Source organism: Chionomys nivalis, chromosome 11 (assembly GCF_950005125.1).
Source record: "Chionomys nivalis chromosome 11, mChiNiv1.1, whole genome shotgun sequence".
Taxonomy (NCBI): domain Eukaryota; kingdom Metazoa; phylum Chordata; class Mammalia; order Rodentia; family Cricetidae; genus Chionomys; species Chionomys nivalis.
Window position 1 is genome coordinate 26,474,733 of NC_080096.1, and position 19,885 is coordinate 26,494,617.

The following is a 19,885-nucleotide window of genomic DNA, read 5'->3' on the forward strand; positions in this document are numbered from 1 at the left end:
TTGGACTCACAGTAATCCTCCAGTCCCAGTCACCCAAATGCTGGAATCACAGATGTGAGCTACCAAGCTCGGCTGTTTCCTAGACATTTAAGCGTCTCCAGACATTCCAAAGAGCTCAAGTCATGCTCAGAGCCAGTCACCTTGGAACCCTGGTCTTCATAATGAAAGACAATCTTCTTTTATGGACACTGTCTCTGATGCACGCAGGCAGAAGCTCTCCAACCTCAGTCAACCTCCCCTGGCCCTGATAAACGACCTGGAGTTCTCTTAGTCTCCTAAGCCATGGACCCTCACAGCACTGTTCTGCAGCCGCTCCTGCCCACCCTCTATCTCTATGGTCCCAGCCTCTAGCTTGCACGGATCAGCTTTGTTCTGCCGTGGAGAACTAGGATCAACCCAGAAGGCAGCATGTTCTGGTCCATCCCAGCTACAGTAGAAGGTACTGGGAATGCCTCTCACGTGCCACAGGTTGGGGTGGCTGACCTGCTTCAGAACCTGAGCTGGCTCTGGGGCAGAGCAGCAGAGCAGGGTGTGAATCTGGGGCGAAGACACACACCAGGGTATCCTCAGTGTCTCCAACCGTCTGACGGCTTAGAGAGATCTGACTCCCAAGGGCAGCTGACTCAGGAAAGGCCCAAGGATCCAGCGGGGAGAAAAGCTACCTGCCTCAGATGAGAAGGCCCGGAGAGGGCAGACACGCACCTTGTTGCATCAGGGAGCCCATTCCAAACCAGAAGCTGTTGAGCAGTGTGAAGTTATTCTCCACCACCTCAGAGCCAGGGTTGCAGGGGTGAGCATCGTACCACTCATAAGGGCTGAATCTGCAGGGCAGAGGGAAGCAGTGAGAACAAGCTGCAAAAGGCTGCTAGTTAGTAACAAGTACCAGTGTGGACCACCGACAATTCCAGGGTCCTTTTCTTTATTGTCTGTCTGGAGTGATGGGCAAGGGCCAGTTGGGACAGGGTTTCTTCCTGTCCTTTACTGCCAGTGCCCTTTCCTGGTTATAAAGTAATTCCAAAGCACCTTTTCAAATTAAAAGCATGCATGCCCTTCTACCCCGGGAAGCTGCGAGTAATTATCCATGTAGGAAAAACATCAGACAGGCGCATAAAGGGAAGTCCTCAAGGATGTTTGTCAAAGTGTTGTTTGCAATAGCATGCAAAAAAAAAAAAATAACCTAAATGTCCTTCAGTAGAGGAATGATTAAATACACCATGCCACAGCCACACTGAAATATCACACAGTATGCTTCTAGATGTCCCGAGACAGGGGAAGCTCTTCAACACAGACTGTTGGATGAACAGCGATCAAAAATAAAAACAATACAATCGCATTTCTATAGGTTTCCTAGGGCAGCCACACAGCTCTGTCTGTGAATGTGTATATGAATGTTCACTAAGAGGCCTGGAAGTCTATAAAAACATCAGTGTGTGGCTCTGGGGAGAGAGCAAGAAGGGCAAAAGGGTTTCAGTCAAACCTGTTGCCTTATTTGGACCACATGGCTCTTTTGAAAATGAGAAGACGCATTTGAATTTCTTGTATAATAAAAAAGTGAAAAGATGCTGATGATAAAATGTTCAAATAGTATACAGGAATCTGATGAGAAGGCACAAATGCCCCAGAATCCTGCCCCACGGAGAAAACATTGTGGGATTTCATTTCAGATTTTTGTGTTTGAGTATATGAACATAGGCTGGGCAGGAAAACATCCAAAGCCCCAACACCATCCCCTTCTAAGGAAGAGGATTCCCAACTGAGGGGAGGAAGCCTGATGGACTGGCTGAATCCTACTTACAAATGAGTCAGTTTGAAGATGCAGAGAGATGGAGAGACTGAGTGGTTCCTGGATCAGGGCAGCTGTATGTGTGTGTATTGGGGGGGTGGGGGATGGGGCAGGATGCAGGAAGCAAAGAAAGACTTTTTTTTGAAACCAAAACATATTTTTGTTTCATTTTTTAGTGTGAAGCTCTTTACGGTAACTCTTGTCTTCCCTTTCCGGCTCCCTTCTCAAAGCGGGAGTATTAGCTATCACTCACTGCTCCCGGGCTCAGGTGAGGACAGGCCCGTTCTCAGGAAGCAGGATGCTGCTTCAGGCAGGAAATTCCCATGCGAGACTTCACAGTGAGTTGAGGATTGTCAAAGGGAAGGAGGGGAAACTGGTAGAGACTCTAGAATCCCCAAGGAAGAGGCTGAGGTTCAGGGGAGAGGGCCAGCACAGATTTGGGGGAAGGGGATGCAAGAGAAAACCTTTGGAGAGTCGGGTGTCCAGAATGGATGCTGGGCGTGTTTTTGTGGCAGGGCAAACTTGAGTTGTCTGGAGGGCTGGGTTGGTGGGTGCTGGTGTAGGTAGGAGAGTCCCTGCTTCAGGCCCAGAGTCCACCAGATCTAGGGGTACTGGGTACACAGTGAACTCCCCACAGAGTTCACATAGATTGGAACCTGGTCCAGGTCCACTCGGCTCCATGTTAGAAAAGCAGTGGATTTCAGCAGAGACCACAGGCCACTGGAGACTCAGAGCAAAGCGGGGATGGACTACCTAACGAGGCACGGCCCTCGGAGGAGGCCCACCCTGGGGCTAAAGAAGAAATCATAAAAGAGTTAAGGCAGGGATCTCACAAAATCTATGGAACCCCAGCCTTCAGCTTCTAGACAGAAATAGAGCTTATAGCTCAGGGAGCCCTGGGACTGATCTGACAGCGAACCGAAGGTGCGGGCTATGATGGTTTGTACTGTGGACCAAGAGACCAGGCTCTCCTGGGACCTCTCCTGGCTGGAGGGCTCGCATCAGAAGAAAGATGAATTCTGAGCAGTGCTCAGGGGTCCAGCTCTCTATTTATTTATATTATTAAGATCTATATTACATTTATTTGTTTAAGGCACGTGTGGGTATGTGTGCCACGGCATACATGTGGGGGTCAGAGGATAACTTGCAGGAGTCAGTTCTCTCCTGCCATGTGAGACTCTGGGATAGAACTCAGGTCTTCAGGTTTGAAGCCAAGAGTGCCTTTACCAGCTGAGGCAGCTCATCGGCCCTAGGTCCTGCTCTTAATGTAACACACAGACACAGACAGGAAAGACAGACATACACATACAGACACACACACACAGACAGGAAAGACAGACATACACATACGGACACACACAGATACACACAGACACACAATTTTTAACATAAAAATGCCGCACCACCCTTGTCATAGAAATTTCTATGTAGAGAGTTGTTGCCCCTGTCTACACCAATCCCTCAGAACCGGAACCAGACTGTGCCCTCCAATGACTCACATGGGTCTTAACACCCTACCCTACTGGTGGGCACTGAAGTTGATCCAGTTCCCACCAATGGGGGAAAAAAACCTGGGCACTCCTCTGTGGTCAGTGACACCAAAGGGGAGCTGGGTCCTCTGGGCTCTGCTGTACAGGCATTTAAGGATCCAAGGTACCACTCGGTGACGTTTTAACAGGACAAGTGCCCAGAGACAGAACTTGCTTATTCTGATAAACATAGCTGATTCCAGAAGGGGCCTTTTGGTAATGAAATATTTTAAAAGGCTGAGGTTTAGCCAGAAAAAGGATGACAGCACTGGGCACCCATCTTACAGTGCGGGAGGGGGGTAGAAACCTTACAGTGTGGGAGGGGGCAGGAATCTTACAGTGTGGGAGGGGGCAGGAACCTTACAGTGTGGGAGGGGGCAGGAACCTTGCAGCGCTGGAGACAGGAGGGAATGGATGAAGGCTGGGCAAGGGTCCCACATGCAGTTCACTGACCCTGCCTCTCTTGCTGAGCCCTAAGTCTGCAGGTGCCCAGTGGCACCCTCCTTGAGCCATCTATGTGTCCTCTTGTTTGCAGCTCCCCAATGCCCAATCCTGTGTTCAATTTAGAATGGGAAATCTTTGGGACTTTGGTACTGACTTCACCTCTCTGAGCCTCGCTTGGCTTCTGCTTCTGGAACACGGGGATCGTTCTCCCCACCTTATAGGACTACTGTAAGGGCAGACACGATGGTTGGGAGCTGTGCTGTGTGAGTGTTCCATGGGGTGAGCAGTGTACTTAGATGCCTCTGCTCAGCTCTGTGGCCCAGAATTTCCTCCCTCTGCAGGTACCTCATAGCATCCTGGCCACTGCAGAAAACCCCACTTTTCCTAAGCATCCCACACTAGCCTTAGGTGGAGGGGCCACTCCCCGTCTTCCTAGCCATGATGGGGAGGCTGGACACCCAGCTGCCTGCAGTGGATGGATGGCCCGTATCTGAGGGGAGAAGAGACACACACATCAAACAGACAGAACTAATGCTGGAAATGCTCCTGCCTCAGAGGGATGGGTGGCTGAGAGGCCACTGGAGCTTCGGGAAAATTACGTTGAGAGCGCAAGAGAGCGGCTCTGCTTTCAAAGGCTTGTTAGACCATTAGTGAGGAGAGGCGTGATGAAGGTCTCTCCGTGCTGGGCTGTTGGCTGGGCTGAGGAGGCAGGGCAGCTGCAGCCGCACCAGGCTCTGCAGCAAAGCCTTGGGAGGCTGGGTGACTTTGCCTCTCACATTTTTCCTTTGGTCTTTCTCTGGGTGGGAGGGGGCAGAGAGTGACAGGCATAGAGGCGAGGGGGGCTTTCAAAGGAAGCGCTGGAGGAAAAAGGCGAAACTCCAAGTCCTTGGATCTCAAATTGCCTCTCCAGAGAAGTTTCTCTATACACCATGTTAGGCTTTAGAGAAAAAAGGACCCAGGGCAGGGGCAAGGATGGGGCCTGGCGGGAGGGGCAGAGAGCGCAGCTGGGAGGGGGTGGGGAGCTTGAGACGGGGGTGTGTGTGTCAAGCAGTGGCCAGAGGTATGAATTAAGACAAAACCTCAGTGGGACTGAGTTCACCTCCTAGATGTGTCACTTATGGCTTATCTGGCCTCAGCGGCTCTTGGGTGCCTTTCAGGGAGGCTGCCAGAGAAAACGGAAAGGTGGCAAGGCTCAGAACAGGGTGCTTGGTAAACACTGGGCATTTGGTAAACCTGGGCTAATTCTGCTTCCCTAGTGGCCCACTTAGCAAGGGTGTACTTCATCTCTTTCCAATGAACAACACGACAAGGGTAGGCTCAGTGCATGCATGGATTCCCAGCAGGAGGCACACATGTGAATGAGGTGGTGTGTAAGCATGAACCCCATACATGTATGTCTGTGTGCCATGTTTCTGCATGTGGCGTGTGGGTGGTGATTGGTTCTACAGCTGTGTGGACGGCTTAGATATAATTTCATGTTTTTTAAAAATATTTATTTATTTATTTATTATGTATACAATATTCTGTCTGTGTGTATGTCTGCAGGTCAGAAGAGGGCACCAGACCCCATTACAGATGGTTGTGAGCCACCATGTGGTTGCCGGGAATTGAACTCAGGACCTTTGGAAGAGCAGGCAATGCTCTTAACCATTGAGCCATCTCTCCAGCCCTATAATTCCATGTTTTAGGCCATTTGTTAGGCCATGCAATGTGCTTGGGTCTGGTCTGCCATCCCAGGTACCCAGGTCAGGTAAGCCATGGTCAGGCTTCTCTCAACCTGTTTTGGGCACCAGGGTGCAATTTATCATATCTGAGTCATGGAGGACAGGGACAAGAGGGAGGACGGGATGATTCAAGCCCAGGGAGCCATGGGACATTTTCTGAAGTGACAAAGTATCTGAGCCACAGGGAGGAAGAGAATGTCAGGTGGTTCAGTGATCCAAACCTTGGGCTTTCCGAGCCAAGGAGCACTTGCCTAGCTTCCTATGCTTTCCAGCTTGGCCCAGAGCTTCGGTCAAGGCACAGCCTTACCTGGCGATGACGAAGAGGACACAGCTGACACCCAGGTAGGCAAGGAGCACGTACATCCAGATGTCCGGGGAAAGGGGGTTGAGGAAGGAGAAGACACTGGGGTTGGTGCCATTGGGCTTGCGATATAAGATGCTCACTCCGAGGGTCATAAAAGGCTTAGAGAAATCGATGGCCTTCTCTCGGACATGGGTGATGGTTAGGGGAGCCACGGCCAGATCTGCTTTCTGTAACAAGACCACAGGTAGACAGACAATGAGCAAATCCCTGGGCTAGAGGTGATGAAGAACTCCCTTATGGAACATAGACTGAGGTGGTGCGTTAGTCCAAGGTTACTTAACCACTCCTGTGCGTGTGTGCGTGTGTGTGTGTGTGTGTGTAAGTGTTGAGGCCAGAGGACAACCTCAGTGTCATTTCTCAATTGCAATTGACCCTTTGTGTATGTGTGTGTGAGCTTTAGTCTTTAACAGCCAAACCATCTCCCCAGCCCTGACCTCATTTTCTAAGGCAGACTTCATTGGCCTAGAACTCACCCAGTAGGCTCCGTTGCTTGGCGATCAAACTCTAGGGATCTGCCTGTTTCTGCCTCCCTGGCCCTGGGATTCTAAGTGCATGCTACCACACCTGGCCTTTCCCCCCACATGAGTTCTGGGGACAGAACACAGGTCCTTGGCTGGAGCTTCTCTCCAGCCTATGTATTCACAGTTCAGTTTCAACACTGACTGACCCTCGTGGCTGGACCATGCCCAGGGTGTGGAGGAGACAAGGATGCACACACGTTAATACAGGACAACTTAAGCTTTGTTCTCCAGTGGCTGGTGCCTGGAAGAAGAGGCCGTGACAAAAGCAGAGAGAGAATGAATACCTATAAGGTCCCTTTTCAACATGGGATGGTGTCAAATGAATTCAGCTTCCCCCTTTCAATCACTTCCTGACCACTTTAGCCCCCTCAGGATGCTCATTAGATCCTAAAACCTGCTCTAAAACTAGTTAGACAAAGATAATGCCCTCCTTGGGGGTGGGGAGATGCCTCAGTTAGTCAAATGTCTGCTATGCAAACATGAGAACCTGAGTTTGGATCCCCAACACTCATGTAAAAAGCTGGTCACCAAAAGAGTCCATAACCTCGGCACTGGGGTTACAGGCCCCAGAGCTCACTGGTCAGCTAGTCTAGCTAGTTGATCAGTTCCAGGTTCAAAGAGAGATCCTGTCTCATAAAATAAAGTGGAGCGTTATGGAAGAAGACAACGATTTTGATACCCGCATGCACACAAACACACACTCAACACACACACACGCTACACAGAATACATACAAAACAAGCCAAACAAAAACACTCTCTTTAGAGGGTGTGGGTGGACAAGAAAGCCCAAGTGCAGAAGTTCACCATGGAGGCAGGAGAGGCAAGGCTAGAGGTACGATATATTCCTACAGGCCATTGCATCACAAACTTAATGAAGGGGGTTCTTGAATTTGATCTGGGGTTTTCCTGCTTAAAAATTAAAAAATCCCCCCTCCTGCATTTTATCTGCAGTCCTCTTAACACAAGGTCCCTTTAAAGACCGTCCTGTCCCTAAGCCCATTTCTTCACCCCCACACTTGGCCCACAGCGGCCTCTTTGTCTAATTCTTCCTATTGTTCCTATTATTTCACACACACTGCCTCTTCGAGATCCCTCCCTGGAAGTCTTGCATTCTCGATTCTCAGGAAGTTCACTCTTTCCCAAGGGTAGGTCTGCATTGCTCAGTGTGCATGGCTGCATGTCAGCAAGCATGCAGCTGCTTAGATACACACTCACAGGCTCCTTGCATGCTAGAGCTGTGGCTGGCCCACTGTCCTCTCCTCGTCTCAAAGCCCCTTCTTAGACCCTGCCATATTTAGTAGTGCTTCCCTGGAAAAGGCTGCCTCTTAGGCTCCTGTAGGTATTTGTGTCTCAATTATGAATCAAGTTACAACTTCCCTTCCGTACACAGGCACAACTGAAGGGAAGTGCTGAAAACCCTTTGCCAGGAAGGAGCATGTTTCGGAAAGACCCTGCCAAGGCAATGCCTCTCGGCAGCCACTTGCTGGATTGACCCACTCATCCGCCCATTGACTCATCCATTTATTCATCCATCCATTATCCCTCTACCCATTCTTCCATCTGCCCACCTGCTGGACCACCCATCAACCCATCCATTATCCATCCATCCTTCCATCCACTCACTACCCACTCCATCCATCCATCCATCCATCCATCCATCCATCCATCCATCCATCTGCTTATCCATAAATCTACCAACCCAGATACCCATCAGTCGCCCATCCATCTGTCTATTCATCCACCAGCCCACTCATCTTTCCACCCACCCACTATTTTATGAGATCCACCAGGAACTCCAAAGACAGAGCTGTCACTAACAGGTATGATTTCTGCTCTTGTGGCTCTGAAGGTTTGTAGGGGACATGTGTGCCAATCAAAGTGTTCATCATATCAGCACTAACTCAGGCGCCACTTATCTCAGAATAGGAACAAGTACTTCAATAGAAATCACATCAGGAGATACAGTTAATATGTGTGAAATCCCAGGATAGACCACTTGGTGAGTATTCCATGCTTGGTGCGGGAGGGGAAATTAGGAGATGCTCTGATACTGGTATCCCCAGTGTTTCTCCTTCTAATGCTACCCCTGCTCCCCAACATGGATATTCGGGGACCAAAGATTTGGTAAACCTCAAAATCCAGGAAAATGTCAGCAAGAGGATCCATGGAGTACAAGGCACCTGCCACCAAGATCCAGCTGAGCTGGATCTCTAGAACCTACCTATATGGTGGAAGGGGGGGAACCAGGTTCCAAAAGTTGTCCTCTAAACTCCAAACGTGAGACAAGACATGTATACACGAGCATGTGCCCACATGCATGTATGCAATGAACAAATAAACAAATAAATGTGAAACAAATCAACCCCAGGGAATATGGAGAGGTAAGGCTAAGGAAAAGGCTCAGTACACTGAAGCCTCCTTTTATAGACTTTTTGAGTGCATGAGTTAGAACTTATCTGGCTTTAAAGGTACAGAAATAGGGACCAGGCAGCTAAATTAGCTCCTGGACCCCTCTCAATTAAGGGCATGAACAAATGGATGGTGGAAGAATGCTTAGGAATAGTAAAAACCATCTAATACACACTTGATCAAGACATACTACGCCCAGACACTGGCCTAGCTGGGATACAAGAACAAACCAGAGACCTGGTACAGCGAGTTCCTGAGTAGCAAAACAGTTGAGGTGAGTACCCTGAAGGTCTCCTTCAGTCCTGAAGTTCTAGGATCTTCTACAATAATGGAAGGGGAGAGAGATCTAGTGGTGTGTGAGTCTAGATTCCTGCCACCCTTAGCCCAGTTCCTTCAGTTCCAAACAGACCCTGGGGATGCTCTGTTTGACTCCAAAGGTAGAATGCCCTGGTCTCTGAGAACGGCCTCTGGGTTTGCAGCGGCTTCTTAGACAGAACTTCCAAGTCAGTGGTGGAGGGTCCTCCGTGGACTCTTGACAGCAAGCTGCAGGAGATCAAGGTGTTTGCGCATAATGTTTATTCAGCAAGAAGGTCCCAGGGGCTGGAGAGGAAGCCAGGCACAGGCCCCAGAACAGTTTCTTTCCCAGGGCCCTCAGCACCTCCCTTCCACTCTTCCTGCTTTCTGGCTCTAATGGGCTTGGGCAGCAGTTGAGTCCATGGCATTATGTGCCTACAGCAGCAAGGTAATTGGCCAACGTGACCTTCTCTGGGAGTTCAGATGAGCGTTCTCCTCCGGGCTTTAAGAAAGCTGGCATTCTCCACTTCATTTTTGGCTTAGGCAGAAAATACTATATTTCACTGTTGGTAACGATTTCCCTGAAAAAGGCATTATTTTGTCCAACTTCCCTTGAAAGACTGGAACAGATGTCAAGCCTTCGCGGTTTCGGTTCATTACTCAGAATGAAAGGCCCAGTCTTGGCGGCTCTTCCCACTCATGCATACTTCTTCCAGCGTGATTCACGAAATCACAGGCTGTCAGAGCTGGACGAGAGGCCTTCAGAACATCTGCTCCAACCCCACATTTTAGCACAGAGGGAAACTGAGGCTTGGAGGAGTTTGTTCTTTCTTCTCACGTTACAAAAATCATAACCTCAAACAAAACCAAACAGTACCTGTCCTCCCCCATACCTTCACTCTCTTATAGGTGAAATTAATTGTTCATCTCCTGTTTCGTTAAGTTCCTCTCTGTATATCTTCTGAATTTTTAGGCCAGGTCCGATGCCTTCTGAAGACATTGTTTTATCCCTATAAGTAGGTTTCCACTTACCAAGGTTTTGTCGGAAGGCACCCAGTCCAGCCCTGCTCAACCCTCCCCCTCCATCATGAAGCCATCTGACCTTGGTTCCAGCCCAGATCCTACATGGCTGACAAGAAGGACTTACCCAACTCCAGCTCTGTATTTTGGCCCTTCATAGTCAGTTGTCCTGACTTTAAGCCTGGATCCTATTATAGGACCCTGAACTTGTTTCTATAATAAAACCTGGGCCAACTCTCATCAGGCTAACAACTAAGATCTCACACATCTTAGTTATGGCAACTTGCACCAATCGTTCTTTCCTTAGGATAAGAAGTCTTCTTTGGAGACTAAGGACTAGTCCCCAGAGTCCCTACTCACTCACTGGGTTTGGTGGTCTGTTGGCCACCTGTTGGATTCTCCAGTATTCACCACTGGATTCCATATCACTATGTTCTCCCAGTGTGCCTGTCTGCTCAGACAGTCAACTGATATATTAAAATATTAAGAGCTGCCATCATTACAGGACGCTGCCTACAGGCCAAGCATCGTCAAGTGCCTCATGAATGCCTCCCTAGAGCCCCAGGGGAAAACAGACATCACCACACTTTAGATGAGGGATTTGGTGTCTAGAGCAGACAGGATGCTTATTCAAGCTGGTGAGAGGCTGAGCCAGTTCTAGTACTAGATTCATTACGGCTTAAAAACCCAACATTTTTCCACACTGTTGTCCAAGCCAAGTAGAGTGGGATGATGTGGCAGTGGCTATAGCCTTAATTACATTCCCCTTCTCTGACTGTGAGCTAATTCAGAATAAGGCCTTGCAGATAATATTCTCGCAGAACAAAGTCACCAAGTTAAGATGGCACCATCCTGAATTAGGGTGGCCCCTCCCAACAATTGGTGCCCTTTTAAGAGGAGACACAAATATATACAGAGAAGAGTGTGACAATGGAGACAGAGGTGGGGACAGCCTAAACACAAGTCCAGGAGCACCAAGGGCTGCTGGTCACATCAGAACCTGGGAGGATGGCGTCCATCCACCTTCAGAGCCTCTGGAAGGGAATCAACACTGCTGACATCCGATTTCTCACTTCTCTCCCATAGAGGATAAATGCCTATGTTTTAAGGCATCTGGTTGGCTATCATTTGTTATAGCAGCCCAAGAAAACAAATACACCCATCACTTAGAGACGGTGTGGAGAACAGAGCTCCTTCTATCATCTGCTCTCAGCCCTGTAGTCTGTGCTCACGGGGTCTCGTGCTGAGTCCCCTGCAGTATTCCCAGACACCCGAATTTCACCTTGGCCTCTGACCACGCCTGCCACTGGGGCTTCACTGGGATTCCTTTTGTAACACTTAGTGGGGTTTAGAGTCCTAAAGCCTTCTCGATTCCTCTTCCGCCTCTACAGTGCCCAAGAAAACCATCCATGGCCAAGTCACTTCCCGATAACCATGAAGGGACTTGATTCATCCTGGGAGCTCTGTCTGCTCTGTCTCTCCTGTGTCTCTGGTATTAGGTATTATGGCTTGGACGTGAAGGATCCCCAAAAAGGTTCATGGGTTGAACACTTGTCCCTAAGTGGTAGATCTGGTCACTGAGATCCCTCATGACTGGATAACGCGGGCCTTGAACCTATCAATGGATCAATCCACCAATCAATCCACACTTTTAATAGTGTTATTACAAAGGGAGACCTTGAGGGAAATGGGTAACTGGGGTGTGCTTATGAAGGGTGTTTTGTCTCTGCTCCATGCTTTTGCTGTCAAGATGTCCTGCCTCACCACAGACAAGCAGACCAAGCTGCTGAAACTTCTGAAACCGTGAGCCAATACTAATACCCCGCTAAAGTGTTTCCCTCAGGCACTTGACATGCAAGCATGAGGACTTGAGTTTGAAGCCCCAGAGCCCACAGGAAGCCAGGCACAGTAGCCCCCGCCTACAGTTCCTGTGCTCCTCCTGTGAGATGGGATGGAGAGACAGGGGAACCATGGGAAGTTCATGGGCCAGCTTAGGGTGTTCAGCAGTGAACAAGAGACAGTCTCAAATAAAGCAGAAGGTGGGACCAGAATCCAAGGTTGTCCTCCAACTGCTACATGCACACCGATAGTTGGAGAATGCCAGCATGCACGCGCATTTACACACATACAGGTTTCTCTGTTTATCACAGTGATGAAAAACTTGATTCACACAGGGCATCCTCAGAATTCAGCTTCCGCACTTTCTCCCAAGTGCTGTTTCTCTTAGCTAGGTGCTTTCCATCCAGGCTGGGCAAACAAGGTACCTTTTGAAGACAAAACATCTCCTGAGCCCCGACATATCTGTCGAGACCCAGAGAGCTGCCAGACCAGCCTCCATGACCCACCTGGCCACTTTCAGCACTACAGCAGTCTTGATGACTGACTGGACAATGATGTGAGTACCATCCCCAGGCCTGGGGAAAGGCCCCACTCCTTCCCTGCAGGCTCCATCCTGTGCCAGCATCTATCAGGAAGAATGGCAGGTCCAATCTGCCTCACAGTCATTAGCGCCTGGAATAGATGACCCATCTTCTGTCACCTTGAGTCCTCTCCCCAAACTCCACAAGTGCTGATAGTGGTATCAACCCAGACAGGATGGGACCTGCCATAGCAGAGCCCAAGAGGGGTGGAGCTGTGACCGCCCCCCTTTGAAGCAAGTCTGGCTCCCATTATACATCCGACAGCTCTGTTCCCCACACTGCTCCTTGCCGCTCTGATCACAACAGGATGGTTGTGATCTATGTGATCAAATGCAAGCTATTGCTTAATCTCTGGTTTCCCTGTCAGTATATGGCTCCAAGAAGGCGAAGATTAAGCTTGTTCCCCTTACCTATGGTCCTCTCAGGATTAGTGCAAGGCCCAACATCACGTGGAGACTCTAGGACATTGTATTGGAAAAACGGACATTAGAACACCCATCAAAACCAAGTTTGATCTCCAGGACCCATGTGGTAGAAGAGAACCGACTCCCACAAATTGTCTTCTGACCTCTACACACTTGCTACCCACCCGTCTCTCTCCTTTCTCTCTCATTGTTAAAAACAAATAATGAAAGACCAACCTGCCAAAGGCCCTACTTTGCCTTTCCCCCGCCTAAGGGATTGATCCTGATCTCCCCACTCAGCATGCATACTTCTCCTGAAGTAAACCGACTCTGACCATTTGACCTGTATCTTCTCAGAGTAGGAACTGCTGCCTGCGTGCTGGCCCTGATGGGCTAACCTGCACTTTGCTCCTCTCCCCTGAACACTCAATGGATCCCAGCACAGACGTCTCCACCAGCTCTCAGGCTCACCTTGGGACAGTCTGGGGACATCTTCAGTTCCTCAGAGCACCATGTCACTGCCCGGAGGCAATGCTGTCCAGTGTTGTCTGTCCCCCTCTGACCCTGGCTCCCACATGTCCCTGTACCACTCCTAGGTGAATGTCCATCATGACTCACTTTGAAGTGCTGGTTCAGGGAACAGACTTGGGTAGAGCCCTCCCTGGCCTTGCAAACATGGCTTGGGACTCAGTCACATGGGCCAGAAGCAAGGTCTGGTTCTGGGAATGGAAAGGACAGCATACAATACAAGCAGTAAGGGTGTGTCTCTGTCAGTTGCTACTCCTGTCACACCTGGAGGCTGGGAGACCAATGCTCGCAGCCCTGCAGCCATGACTTCTGCAGAGTATAGCTTCCCAAGTCCTCAGTTCTTTTGCCATATTCATTGCCATAGTCTGTGCACCAGGGACCAGAAATGACCTCATGTCCTCCTTGGCTTAATCAAACTGCTACTGGTCAAGAGGACAGCAATGATCTCCGTCTGCCTTGCATGAGTCTCTCAGACCTTCCTCTTGGGCAGTGATTCTCAAGCTGTGGGCTGCGACCCCATTGGCAAGCCTCTATTGCCAAAAATATTTACACTATGATTCATAACAGTAGCAAAATTACAGTTATGAAGTAGCAAAGAAAATAATTTTATTGTTGGGGAGGTCACCATAACATGAGGAGCTGTATTAAAGAGTCACAGCATCAAGAAGGTTGAGAGCCACTGTTTTAGGGCTTTCTGGGATGGGTCATAGCAGCTCACCACTCTCTCAGTCCACAGGCCCTGTCTGGCATCCAGAGCAGCTCTCCCAACCAGCTGCCTGACCATCAGCCTGGCTGGAGACTCAACCCACCCTCTTGCTTAGAGGTGAACGTTTACTGTGGCTGAAGACATACATTCAGTTACCTATTCAGAGTCTACTACCCATTCCTATGCTAATGGAAGATCCTGAGGCTGCGGCGGGGTCAGGGGGAAAACCTTACCTGTATTTACCTCTGTATCCACAGCATCTAGCATGCGGCCTCAGGTGATAGATTTACTGAATTTCTTGACCACTGTGAACAGTGGAAGGCTTCAAAATGCCACCCAGAAAGTTCCCCCTGAGATGCAACATAATGCTCTCAGGAGTGCACTGAGTCGTGGATGCTATCTGCTGTGACACCCCGAGCCAGCTGCCAATGTTGACAGTGAGCACTGCAGTCACCGGTAACCCCAGAATTGGCGTTCTGAGCAGTTCACATAAATCTGACTAGATGGGGGACAGGTTCTGGAAAATCCCCAAATGTCCTCCATCTGTGGTGCATGCATAAGCCACCTGAGCGGAGTATGCCTGGCAGTGGCCTCTCCTATGCCTGGGACAGCTGTGTGATTCCTAAGTCCCCAGGGAGGGCACTGTGCCTGACTCAGAGGTGGCTGGCTCGACAGGTTTCCCTGTGTCATGGCACACACCCTGCTCTATCACCCCCCCAAATCCTTCTTTTCTCACCCCCTTGTGTACACAGGGTGAAGATCCCCAAGGCCTTCTGAGCTGCCTGCACTGAGGACCTCCAAGCACCCAGCTATAGCCTTAGCCAGGCCCCGACTGTGGGAGACTTTGCAACCTTGGCAGTGGTCACCTCAGTAAAACTGGGCACCTCTTATGACACTGTGCAAAACTGGGCACCCCTTCCTTCTCTTCCAAGCCACAGATCAGACAAAGCTAAGTCGTTGTCCTCTGTTTTAGTTTGCTCCAGGCACCCCCATATTCCATTTGCATCAGTGGCCAAAGTCCTAATGACATCTCACTTGTCTGATTCACTGCTTCTTTCTGGCTTGGTCACACCTGCACCCAGTGACACTGCACCCCAGCCGGCATACTGTTGGTCAGGGTCGGGTTCAGACACCTTCCCACACTAGTTCAAACCTCTGGCTGAGGCCAATCTCAGGCAGGTATGGTCTAGAAGCATCTCACCCCAGTCCCAGGGCTCTGGTGCACACTGCTACAGGGTTCTGGACTGTTCTCACGTCACCAAGTTCAGCCAGGCTGCACAAATGCCAGGGCCAATGTGTGAGCCTGCCTCTGCCTCTCCTTACCACACGGAGGTATATAATCTCTCAAGACATTATAGGGCTTTTCTAAGGTGCAGAGTCACAGACTGACCCACTAGTCACTGTGCTGGTCAATACCATCAACTTGACAGGATCTGGCATCACCTAGGGGACAAAACTCTGGGCATGTTTGTAGGGAGTGTCTTGACTGGGTTATGTGTAGCAGGAAGAGCTGCCCTGAGCGTGGCCAGCACATCCCAGGAGCTGGAATGAGCAAAAAGGAAAAAGAAGGCTGAACGCCGCATCCACGTCGCTCTGCTTCTTGGCTGTGTATGCAGTATGCCAGCTGCCTTGAGCGCTCGATGCCATGTCGTTCCTGCCATGGGGGACAACACCTTCAGACTATGAACCCAAACGAACCTTTCCCTTGTTAGGGCCCCTGGGTCAGGTGTTTCGTTACAACAATGAGAAAAATAAATGTCGCAGTCTTGTCTAACTTCATCTTCCTTGGTGTCACCCTCCCCCAATGACAGGCGTTTGTGTGGCTCTGCGAGCTACGAGCCTAAGGTGACAGTGGTGCTTAAGATCTTTTGGGTGAATAACAGGACCATGACCCCTTGTAGGGGAGCTTGCCTGTCCCAGCCTCTGGACCTGTTTCCCTCTGACTAGGAAGTTCTCGTGTGTCCGCTCCTCCTTGGTACCTGTCTGTCTGACCCTTTTTGCAGGCTGAGTTCTAGAGCTGATAGTCAAATGGGAAATCTCTGTGGGGTACTATGTTCTTCCTGCATCTCCTACCTGACCACCACTTGGTCCTTCCCACATTTGCGCTGATGTCCTCTCGAACTCTCCAACACTCTTCAGGTCTAGCTCCGGGCAATCTGCTGCCCTGACAACAGCTGTCTGCTTCCCCTGCCCTAATGGCCCTGCCCCTGCCTTCTGACCTGAGCCAGGAGAGCTCCCAGGATGGCTCATATTCAAGGGCACCCGCCCAGCCTGAATGAGGTGGACTGGGCAGAGCTTCTCCTGGACAAAAGAATAGGGCTTGGGGTCCAATGTTAGTGCACACAGGCCAGAGGAGCAACTGGCTTATGGTAGGAAAACAGTGGACCCATTAGGTGAGGAGGTCACAGCTTTGAGGCCAGACCTTTCTCACATATATTTTGGATGTGAAGCTGAGTCATGACCCACAGCTATGTCTCTGGGCGGGTGAGAAGTCCATCCATGCCCATTTATGAGTCTTTCTTTCACGAATGCCTGCTTTGCATCCAAGTGCTGGGCAATGGCCAAGCTAAGTGCATCGGAGACTTCTGTCTAGAAGAGTCCAGCAGAGGACACTGTCCTTCCTGGCTGTGCCACTTCCTTGGCTGGACTCTGTGATGGGGGTAGAAGGGACGTTTGGCCATGGTTACTTCCTCCAAGAAGGAAGGGTGACATATCAAGGTTACCTGTGCCCATTCTTTGTCCTCTATCTTGCTGCAAGCTTATTAGAAACCAGGGAAAACTCTAGGCCACACATCTCAGGTATGAGCCTGGCCCTAGTGCCCTCCCTACCCACTCTCTCCTCATTCTCCTTGCCAGGCTGGGCATCCTTGGCAGTCTCCCCCTCCACCCTGATCTGGCTCCCTCCTCATAGCCTGTGACTAGCCACCTGCTGAGAATAGTTCAAACATGCCTCAAGTGACTTCTCAGGGGGCCTGAAACTTGGTGAAAGAACCAGCATCTCCCCAGAGGTCCATGCTGGAATTCTCTGTCTGGTCCTCCATCGCCACCCTCCCCTGACCCTCCATTTACCCATCACCAGCCTGCAGCCTGCAAGTCTCCTCGGCCCTCAGTTTTCTCCTTTCCCACTGCATCCTCTCCTCTCATCCAAACCTTAGCCACATCCCAGGCCAGCTCCAGTTTGACTCAAGAGTGGAGGACTTTCCCTCTAGAGCCAGGCTGATGTTACCCTCTGGCTCCACCTCCTCTACTGGTGCTCTGTAGCTCTCAATATTAAAATTAAATAATTTGGCTGGGTATGTAGCTCAGTGATAGAATATTTGCTTAGCAAGTGCAAGGCCCTAGGACCCACCCCCGGAATGAAAAGAAAATTAAATAACTCAGTTCTTAAGGCTAATACTTCATCTTTCTCTCCATCTGTGGCCCTCCATTGGCTTCAGGCTCTTCCCTCTTGGGGCTTTTTTTTTTCATACTTCCTAACTAGGTTCCTGGGTACCAGTAGCAGGACACGGATGCTCTAGGTGGCAGGCAGGGGTTCCTGGTATAAAAAAACACCATGTGCCAAGCAGGGCGGTACTCTAGTGTGTGCCTCAGTTTCCTATGAACTGGGTGAACGTGGGTCAGCCTTCAAGGCTGTCTGTTTAGAGTCAGGTTAGGGAGGGTTGAGGTCCTGGTCAGTTCTTGGTTACATATTGTCTAGCAGGATGACTATGACTGATGGGCTACTTTTCCCGCTGCTCCCATGTCTGAGCACAGACACATTAGAGGGGTGGTGGAGGAGGCTGCACTGGGCACAGCTAGTACTGAGTAGGACACCTCTTGCATACGAACGCTCACTGAACATGAATCAAGACTGAGGCTCTGTTATCATCTGCAGCAGTGGGGGAGGGGGAGGGAAGTCAGACAGGTTGCATCAATTGAAATGCTCAGTCCGAATCTGAATCTATTTCCATTGGGCCCTAGAGTTGCCAGGACTCATGACAGGACTGAAGGCAGGGAGGTGAGCAGAGACACCCGGGAGGGGGTGAGAGCGAGCAGGCAGCGGTGATGGGGAGAGGTCAGGAGAGACTGGGACTGAAGAGTGTTTGTGGCTGTGTTGTTAATGGCAACTTGGGGAAGGTGAGTGTGTCTGCGGGAGGGGTTTGCTCTCCTAGGTGCCCACCGTCCATAGTATTAGCTCCTTGAACAGCCATGTGGCATGGACCAGAAGCTAGCCAAGTGTCAGAGAAGGACGTTTTAAGTTCTTTTGGTTGGAGGGTCTGCTCAGTACCTCCAAATAGACCTCAGGGGGCAGATACTTCCAGAGGTGGGAATCCATCATCTTTACGCCTCCATTCAGATCCCTAATAAGGAAGTAATAATATTGCCAAGTCTTTACCACGCTCTCTATGAGCTAGTGAGAAGACTAATTATCTGACGACACTAATAAATGGTTATGATGTTATTAAAAATGGCACCAAGCTAGGATTAACAGGCTCATCAATTGTAGAGAATCGGGTTTAACAAGGTCCCCTGCAAGTCCCATCCAGGCTGGCCTTGATGGGTACCAGGCCTCCAAAGCACTGCCCAGCAGCACAGAGGCTATGGATGAGGTTCCCTGTGGTTCCCCAGCAGAGGGGCACTGAGGGGCTGCTTGCTGCTGGCCCTTCTCATCATGTCCTGCTAAGAAGTCAGCTCTTCAAAGTTTGTGGGCCACTGAGACATGGTGGTAGCAGGACTGACTGTCCCTCCCCTCCTACATGTGGTCTTGGCCATCCGTCTTACAGGAGCTCCGTCCTCCCCATTTCCATTCCGTCTGCAAATGCCAGGCTCCAAAGTCCAACTTACAAGGCTTGGGGGAGCGGGTAGGAGGAGGCTCATCCGGTCCTGCTGGCTCATTTCCATAATAATTACAGTTATTACTAATAACAGTGACAACACAGCTCCCCATTTACATGGAAGCCTGTAGCTCAGAAACCCCTTCCCATCCATTGTCTCTTTGTAGCCTCACAGTAGGCAGGGGAAAGTGGAGATAGTTATCATCTTTCTCATTGTGGAGGCAGGAAACTGGAGCTTGGGGACACAAAATGAGTCCTGAACAACTCCCTCCTCAGTCTCCAAGGAACAACCGAGAGGATAAAAATAAAAACAGTGACATCACGGCCTGAAGCTCTGCCAACTACACCAAGCACACCTGCTAACGGAGTCCTCACAGCACCCCTGGGAAGCAAGTTCCGTGTGCATCACCCCCCTTTACAGGTGAGGGGACAGACACATTCAGACTGTCCAGGGACACCCAGCTATCGAGTGGCATCAGGACAGGCTCTTTAACGTTGCCCCCTCTCACCAGGCATCCATACAGGCCACGTTTACCAGGCCGGGGCATAGGTCCACCACGTCATACTCTCCCTGACTCTTAGGGCTCAACTTTTGTCCCCACCGCTTGACTCTGAGGTCTCCACACAGCACCTCCTCAACGTCCAGGGTGGTGGGGCAGGACATCTGTCAAAGGCTGGTACAGCTGCCTCCACCTGGAGACGCACAGCAGTGAGGAGCCCAGACAGTGACTGGGACTATAGGGCCTTGAAGACTGTGTCAGCCATGAATGTGCTTCCGCCCTGGCTCTGGGCCAGCGTGGTCTCTCTAGGGAGATCAAAGCCCAGGGCCACTTAGGCACATAGCATTTAAAGACTCCCCGGCTTTGAATCCAGCCCACCACTCGATATCTGAGACCTGGTTCCGATCTCCCTGCCGCTTCTGC

The 19,885-nt window shown here is 50.3% G+C and overlaps 1 protein-coding gene across 2 annotated transcripts in view; it reads right to left on the reverse strand.

The window, feature by feature from the left end:
- The window catches only part of Grik3 (glutamate ionotropic receptor kainate type subunit 3), a 221,288-nt gene that overhangs the window by 21,573 nt on the left and 179,830 nt on the right, over positions 1 to 19,885 (reverse strand). For both annotated transcript variants that reach the window (XM_057783968.1, XM_057783971.1), the window contains exons 11-12: positions 5,788 to 6,011; positions 703 to 821 (exon numbers count right to left, since the gene is read on the reverse strand). In XM_057783968.1, the coding sequence (XP_057639951.1) occupies positions 703 to 821; positions 5,788 to 6,011 (343 nt within the window). The remainder of the gene's footprint in view (positions 1 to 702; positions 822 to 5,787; positions 6,012 to 19,885) is intronic.